The sequence below is a fragment of the Camelina sativa genome, chromosome 7, assembly GCF_000633955.1.
Source record: "Camelina sativa cultivar DH55 chromosome 7, Cs, whole genome shotgun sequence".
NCBI classification, from domain to species: Eukaryota; Viridiplantae; Streptophyta; class Magnoliopsida; order Brassicales; family Brassicaceae; genus Camelina; species Camelina sativa.
The window spans coordinates 27,562,581-27,571,359 of NC_025691.1; the positions used below are offsets into that span (position 1 = coordinate 27,562,581).

At 29.4% G+C, this 8,779-nt stretch overlaps 2 protein-coding genes across 2 annotated transcripts; one reads left to right on the forward strand and one right to left on the reverse strand.

Annotated features, from left to right (window-relative positions):
- LOC104702902 (lysozyme D-like) lies at positions 32-591 on the reverse strand. Its single transcript, XM_010418824.1, has one exon. It carries the CDS (start codon positions 511-513, stop codon positions 202-204), a length of 312 nt encoding a protein of 103 aa, XP_010417126.1. The 5' UTR covers positions 514-591; the 3' UTR covers positions 32-201.
- On the forward strand, positions 5,476-7,727 carry LOC104702904 (HD domain-containing protein 2-like). Its single transcript, XM_010418825.2, has 7 exons — positions 5,476-5,748; positions 6,625-6,749; positions 6,833-6,870; positions 6,962-7,072; positions 7,194-7,310; positions 7,391-7,432; positions 7,522-7,727. Exons 1-7 carry the CDS (start codon positions 5,476-5,478, stop codon positions 7,590-7,592), a joined length of 777 nt encoding a protein of 258 aa, XP_010417127.1. The 3' UTR covers positions 7,593-7,727.

Sequence of the window (8,779 nt, forward strand, 5' to 3'; positions counted from 1 at the left end):
ATATATATATATATATATATATATATATATATATTAAAAAAACATAACTTCGCTTATTGCAAGGAAAAAAAAGCATAACTTAGTTACATGGATGATTTATTCAATCCACACAGTTTTAGCGTAATACAAACCAAAGTCTTAGAAAATAAAAACATTACATTCAATTTCACACTTATGTTTGTTCCACACATATTTTAAGATTTAGTTACCAGATCCGGATCCAGCCCTAGATCCAGCAAAAGAACCAGCAGATGAACCAGCTGAACCACCTGAACCGCCAGAACTTGAACTCGATGATGAGCTTGAGCTAGATGATGAACTAGACCGCGAGCCTGAACCAGCACCCGAGCCCGCACCAACACCAGAGCCTGAGCCACCACCACCAATACCAATTCCCAACCCAAGACCCAAACCTATTCCCAAGTCCTTCCTTGCTACCCGAGTCTCGGTTAACATAACCAAACTCGAAATAACCAATAAACTAAGAAGAACGAGACCATGTACCCTAGCCATTTTAGAATACCTTTCTATTTAATAAAGCAGTATATCGCTTGTGCTTTATATTTGTAAGTCTTGTTATGAGATCGAAGACTGGAAATATGTTAGTGTATTTATAGTAGCTTTGAGGTAGAGTGAGCTTCGAAGTGGATGCCACTAAGTTTAATTAACGTTGGACCCAACTATCTTCGATCATTTTCTCTATGTTATTGACTTGTACACTCAGAGCTACATAAAGGAATAGTTATTCAACTATTAGACAATTAACAAATTATGTATTGTATTTTCATATAGTGTATTTAGTGTGAATTGAATCATATTTTGGCGCTACCCACCCACTCACGACGATTGTAAGTGGATGAGGCATTGTAAGTGGATTTTACTCGGTGAAATCAATCACTCGTAATAGCAAAAAAAAAAAAACAATGATTCCACTTTTTCTTTGTTACATTAATTACACGTGCTTAAATCAAAACCATTTATTTTGTAACACGAAAAGCATTTTAACTTCAAAAACGATACGTAGTCATAGACCGTAAAATCGATGCACATACGAAAATCTATTGAGTTTGTCGTTTCGATCCTGTCAAGCACGTTTTACGGTTTAAGTTCATGTTTACATACTGAAATTTTATACTGTTAACAAGGACAAATACGCACGCATACTGCATAACAAATGCCGTTCGAAAATGTTCCCAGAATTTACTGATTATTTAGTCCAAACAATATTTACTTTGTAAAAACAATTCTCCGTTTTAGGTTTTATACCATAAAATGTCGGGTACATATATATATTTCATACATAGTTATTACTGATATGAAGGAAACATGGATCAGCCTTCAAAGAAGTTGTTTAAAAGCGTTTGAAGCATTTCCCATATGGATGAGCTTCCTGATAGAAGTTTTTCATCCCGTCTCATGTAACTCTTTTAAAGTTTATACAACAGATTCTTCAAGAATAAAATGTACGATAGCCATTATCCTTACTACTTCACCACTAAAATTTTAATAAAATTGACTACCAAATTTTAATTAAAATGTCTAAAATTAATGTGAATTTTATTAAATTTAAATTAGACTACCCATAAGAATATATCAATTATTCTAAAATTAATTAACGGTATATACTTATCACACAGATTAGGTAAGATGATTACTACCACTGCCAAAATGCCTAAACGAAGACAAAAGAAATACTAATCAAGCCACTAGAAACGGAATAAACTCTCTCATCCACATTGAGAATATTTTATGGCACTTTGTTTTGAGTAATGAAAGAGCGGTTTACAAAGTTTTGATACATTAATTTAGACATTCTATAGCCATACAAATTTATAAACAGAATAATACACATTAAGAAATGAAATAAAATGATGCTTACTTTCGATAATTTTATATTTTGCTAACTAATGCATACTTTTTTTTTGTACAAGAAAGTCTCACACAACTAATTTGTTCTTCCCTATGATAGATCTCCTTATACAGAGACCTCCTTGTATTTATCACATTTTCTTAATATTAATAACATGTCATTTCACATTTCTAATATGGATTTTCAAACTACTCTCTAATCTCCTTTCATTCCACTTTGATTTTACACAATCCTTGAAACATATAATTGCACAATTTTTGAAAAAAACTTATGAATTTCAATCGTCTTCATTTAATTATTAGTATTTAAATCATCATAATTTTACATTTAAGACATTTCTTAATTGTTATGGAAATATGGGATATGACCATTTGGTGATATATATATATATATATATATATATATCTTGTCGCATGATGGTAAGCCATTGTAATAGGAAGCAACTACATCTCTATCGCATGTTATGCTACGAAATGATATTCACTATTAGAGTTTATGTAATCACAAAAAATTAGAAAAAGAATTGTATCAACACATGACACACATGTTTACATAATTATTAGTCACACAATAAACTTATTTGTATGGATATAAGTATATGGAATTTAGAAAGAAAAAAAAATAATTTGTCACACATTTTTTGTTCCCTAAATTCAAAAATTATAAAAACAAAATTTTGTTCATAATTTACATATATATTTGATTTCATAATTTAATAACCATGTATTTTTTTCATACTTGATTGTTTTACATGATTTTCTTCCTCTCCAAATAAATATTAGCTTGATGTCAAAGTTACTCATTAAGACACGTGTCAAATATATTGATTAGATGTTAACACATGTCAAATTTTTCAAAAACTTGATGTCAAAGTTACTCATTAACAAGATCGTGACACGTGTCAAATATATTGATTAGATGTTGACACGTATCAAAATTTACAAAAAAATAGATTTACAGAATTTTACATGTTTATATTTTAAAAAATTTATTTTTCTAAATCAAAAAAGAAAACTAACAAAATCAATATATTTTTCATTGTATGCTAATTATATTATATGTGTGTTCTTAATAAAATTTTTCATGTGTAAGCAAAAACTTAATTTATTAAACATGTATATTAATCAATAAATAATAAATAACAAAGTTAAAAGAATAACATAAGTTATTTAACATAATTTTAGTCAGATATAAATTGTATTTATCGTTGTAATATATATTTTTTTTATTGTATGAGATAATATAAATCTTATGAGATAATATGTAAATTTTTATTGTAAGTAAGTACACAAAACCTTGAAAGAATAATGAACTTAAAAAAAAAAATTCAATAGATGATGTGTGTTAGTATAGTTTTACATGTTTTATTTTAAAGATTTTAATGCATGTAGTAATATGAGAAACCTCAAAAGAAAATAGAAAAAATGAGTTTGTACGAATGAATTTTTGGTTAATTGATGAAAATTTACAAAATATTACTTATGAAATTATGAAATATAGAACAATAATATTTAGGATATTTTTGGATTCCAAAAATTTTGTGGGTGTTAAATGATTTTTTTGCTTATTTTTATTATTAAATTTAAAATACTAACCAATATACATATTATCTCATATTATTTCTCTTATTATTATTTTTACTCTAATCCATGAAGAAGTGAATTATGGTTTTACGATGAAATAGATAGTTAAATGTGATTACTAAACTGAATTTCTAACGATGAAATTTATTTTAGAATTAAAAAATTTCAAATATTAATATATATCATTTATAAAAAAATCATTTAAGAATATTAGTAATTTTTAATATTTAATTTTATAATTTCAACACATGTATTTTTGTAATGCATATGTCAAAACATAAGATAATTCAAAATAAATTATAATTTATAGGAATGAATCTTCAGTTATTTGATGAGAATGTCTTTATATCTTTATAATATGTTTTTTATTTTATAAATTTCACTCATGTAAAATTGATTAAGACATGAGGTAAAATTAGTACTTATGAGATAATAACATAACAAATATATCTTAAAAAATGTTGATTCAGTTTTTTTGCGAATTACATTTTGTTAATTTTTATTTGTATTTTCCATTCTTACTAAAAAATATATATGATGTATTAATTATGTTTGATATAAAATATTTATTTCTATGCATTAAAATGAAATGTGTAATTAAAATTAAAATATGGTTTATTATGATGGTATAGATATTTAAATAGTACTCCTTTTCCTATAATAGTTTTTGGGTAAAAAAAGCACAAAGATTAATAAACAATAAATATTATGTCATTTATAAAACTTCAACCAACCAACAGAAAAATATACTGCATAGTTCAAATAGTCATAAATTGTTATATTAATAAAAATTGTACATAGAAATTTGAAAAAATATTATAAAATAGAGCAAAAAAGCCTTAAAATTAGTATATAATGGAACTGAGAGAGTATTAAAATGAAATATGAGAGGTTCATATTCAATATTAAAATGTTATAAGATAAAATCTAAAAACATGTATATTACTACTTAATAATTTTTTCAAATTTTTATCCGCCTAATAACGCAGACCTTATCTAGTATACATATTATTTTTATCAACTATTATATATATTTATGTATTTAAAATCCTTTTGTTCAAAAAAAAAATGTATTTAAAATCCATGACCCACTACAGTATTGGGTCTTCATATAAGGCCCAATAAAAATCTCCACAGGTAAACAAAAATTATCGAAACAGTTAAGGGAACAAACAACACGAATTCCCAGAAAGGCAGAAACAAAAAGATAAAGGGAAAAAAAAAAAAAGAGAATGAAGAATGTGAATCGAGTCTTCTTCTGCAATTCACTCTCTCTCGTCTTCCTCGTTCCTTCTTTCACTCGTTCCACTCTCCNAAAATATATATGATGTATTAATTATGTTTGATATAAAATATTTATTTCTATGCATTAAAATGAAATGTGTAATTAAAATTAAAATATGGTTTATTATGATGGTATAGATATTTAAATAGTACTCCTTTTCCTATAATAGTTTTTGGGTAAAAAAAGCACAAAGATTAATAAACAATAAATATTATGTCATTTATAAAACTTCAACCAACCAACAGAAAAATATACTGCATAGTTCAAATAGTCATAAATTGTTATATTAATAAAAATTGTACATAGAAATTTGAAAAAATATTATAAAATAGAGCAAAAAAGCCTTAAAATTAGTATATAATGGAACTGAGAGAGTATTAAAATGAAATATGAGAGGTTCATATTCAATATTAAAATGTTATAAGATAAAATCTAAAAACATGTATATTACTACTTAATAATTTTTTCAAATTTTTATCCGCCTAATAACGCAGACCTTATCTAGTATACATATTATTTTTATCAACTATTATATATATTTATGTATTTAAAATCCTTTTGTTCAAAAAAAAAATGTATTTAAAATCCATGACCCACTACAGTATTGGGTCTTCATATAAGGCCCAATAAAAATCTCCACAGGTAAACAAAAATTATCGAAACAGTTAAGGGAACAAACAACACGAATTCCCAGAAAGGCAGAAACAAAAAGATAAAGGGAAAAAAAAAAAAAGAGAATGAAGAATGTGAATCGAGTCTTCTTCTGCAATTCACTCTCTCTCGTCTTCCTCGTTCCTTCTTTCACTCGTTCCACTCTCCGATTCACTTACTCCTCCGCCTCCGCCTCCGCAGCTTCTTCTTCTCCCAACCGTGCGATTCACTGCATGGCTTCCGATTCCCCTCAACCCGGAGATGGTTCCGTCTCTCTTCCTCCTCCTCTTTCCGCGGCGGTTCCCACTTCTTCCGCTTCTTCCGCCATCGATTTCCTCTCTCTATGTACTCGCCTCAAGGTAACCTTTCTATGATCCGCTTTGAGTTCTTTTCGCTAAGATCCGGTGGATTCTGTGGTTATACAGCGTAATGTAATGTTGATGCGTTGTTCTTGTTGATGGATCGTAATAGAATCTGAATTAGTTAGGGAAATGATATGATTCTCAAGCTATGTGGTTGCTTTGAGGATCTAAGTCCTCACTGATGTGTTTTTTTATGTGAATCTGGGTGAGGTTTTGTTTCCTGCTTCGTAGATTACATTAACCTTAGTCCTCCTCACTGATGTGTTTTTGCTAAGATTCTGGTAGTTTCTGTGATTAAGCCATTTCTTCTCGGGCAAGTCTCATTCATGGAATCTTTGAGAAAGTATGATTTTATAAAGATGTTGGTTTCAAACCTCTAATGCAATGTTGTTGTAGTGTTTATAAGACGATGCGTTGTTTAGATTTATGTGTATGTTTGTTACCAATGTTAGATGGATCTGTGCGGAGGTCATACTGTTGATGGATTGTGGAATTTGATGCAATTGTGTATCTGTTTATAAGATCATGTTTGTGGATGTTTGTAACCAATGTTAAGATGGATCTGTGTGGAGATATCTTCACACGTTTCATGAATCTGTAGCGCGTTGCAAAAATGAAACATTGTCAAGTTGTAAAATTTATGTGGCTGCAATGCAACTGTTGATGGATTGTAGAAATTCGTTTGGGAAATGAAACGAGTTTAATCGACGTGGTTACTTTTATGATCTGTGATTACTAAAGTCCTTGTAGATATCAAGTTTTTTCCGGTGTTGTTATGTGAATCTAGTTTTTTTTTTTTTTGTGTTTGCTGCTTTATCTATAAGAATTTGTGTGTTGTTTCCTTTGCTAAACCACCTTTTGTACATCAAATAGACAACTCCAAGAGCTGGATGGATTAAAAGAGATGTGAAAGATCCAGAATCAATAGCGGATCACATGTATCGGATGGGTCTTATGGCTTTAATATCTTCAGATATCCCTGGTGTTAACAGAGACAAGTAAGATTCGTGCTTGCTCCGTCTTTATATTCAAGTTCTCCTGCTGGAATTTAAAATCATTCATATTTGCTTTCTTTTTACAGATGCATGAAAATGGCAATTGTTCATGACATTGCAGAAGGTTAGTTCTTTCACTTCTTTTTAGAGTGTACATCACAAATCACAAGTTATTTAGGAATGATTGTTTGAATTCTATCATTGTTGGTGAGTAGCCATTGTAGGAGACATTACACCTTCTTGTGGGATCTCAAAAGAAGAGAAAAACCGAAGAGAAAGTGAAGCACTTGAACACATGTGCAAACTCTTGGGTGGAGGAGAAAGAGGTCCGTTCTCTTCTATCCTTCAAATACCTTATATATCTTCGTTCTCTATCTTCTTGTGGCTCATTTGCAGAGATACTTATTTATCACTTCTACCATTATATATTTTACGCGGTAACTGCAGCCAATGAAATCGCTGAGCTTTGGAGAGAATATGAAGAGAACTCTTCACCTGAAGCTAAAGTTGTTAAAGATTTCGACAAGGTTGAGATGATACTACAAGCTTTGGAATACGAACAAGGTAATGACCTCAACAAAAATCCTAATTTGAGAATGACAACAGACTAAATCTCATATTGTTTGTTTGCTATTTTACGGCAGCGCAAGGGAAAGATCTGGAAGAGTTTTTCCAATCGACCGCTGGTATTTGCTGTTGTAATTTAGAATCCAAATACATAAAATCTCTATATGGTTGAAGCCTTTTTAAACTTGTTTCTGTTTGATTCATTCAGGTAAGTTCCAGACTGATATAGGCAAGGCTTGGGCGTCGGAGATTGTTTCAAGAAGACGAAAGCAACATTAGTTCACACATTGATACTTTTTAAAAAAAAATTGGTTTCTTAACGTCTAGTTCTCATCGGAGTTAAAAATACTCGTACGTTTCAAATTTTAATCTTCGTTGCTGTCTTTTACGTTTCAATAGCGATCTTTTTTACTAGTGACTATTTGTATAGGATCAAAATAATTAATCAAGCTCGCAATTTTTTTAATTAAAAAAAAGTATTGGATCTGTGTTATCATACTTTTTTTAAAAAACTTGTGATTGTTATGAATATATTGTATTATGTAGATGCTCTGGGCCCATTAGTATAAATCCTAAACCTTAAAGTTGTATCATTATATATATATTATATCATATGAGATAGATTAATATTACAAGAGAATAATTTCCTAAACTTCTTGTTATAACAGTTATCGGCACCGAGTCTAGCCGTCTAAAAAAATCCAGCAGCCGTCATCTTATCGTCACGTCTTTGCCTCTGTCTTCGGTTTTGCCTCTGTTTCCGAAAAAAAAACTTGTTAAAGGCATCTATGTCTTTATGACATCATCTATTTCTCCGAGTACTCCATCAAGATAAGTAAATTAAAAAATTTGATGGAGTAGTTTTTGGTTACGGTGTTATTGTTCATAATATTAGTTGATGTTCATGATAGAATTAATATTTAATTACTGTCACGATGAATTTATTAGACGGTACTGTAGATATATAATCGATTCATAGTTTTACCATCGTGGTTTATATTCTATTACTCATGTTTGGTTTTGTTTGGTTTATTGTTTGGAGGTGTCGTGTCTGTTTGTGATCATGCTACACCGTCTCCGTTACCACGTAGGCACGTACTACTTTTTGATCCCTCTGTTTTCTAATCATCGAGGTATGTCTTACCCCAAACATGAATTCATGGATAAATTTAAAAAAAGAAAAAAAAAAAAAAGATTAAGATGTTTGAAACATTTGTGCCATACTTTATTTGATCGGTGTGAAATATATTATAAGGTATCAATTCTATGTTTCATGATTGTTGATCTCGAATTTAATAAAGTCATACAATACCATGCTTTATAATTGGTTGCATGGTTTGTTACTATTTGATGGTCAATCGACTTTATTTTAAATTGGAAAACTAAACTATATTGTTTATTACTTTAATGATCGAACATGACCTATTATATGTTGAGCTTGATGTTTGATTGATTCGTCCAAACTG

Bases quoted from the DNA above. Each gene is read 5' to 3' on its own strand.
- LOC104702902 (XM_010418824.1), bottom strand. From the start codon at position 513: ATGGCTAGGGTACATGGTCTCGTTCTTCTTAGTTTATTGGTTATTTCG.
- LOC104702904 (XM_010418825.2), top strand. From the start codon at position 5,476: ATGAAGAATGTGAATCGAGTCTTCTTCTGCAATTCACTCTCTCTCGTC. The intron at 7,073-7,193 runs GTCCGTTCTCTT...CGGTAACTGCAG, and splicing joins CTTGGGTGGAGGAGAAAGAG to CCAATGAAATCGCTGAGCTT. The intron at 7,311-7,390 runs GTAATGACCTCA...ATTTTACGGCAG, and splicing joins AGCTTTGGAATACGAACAAG to CGCAAGGGAAAGATCTGGAA.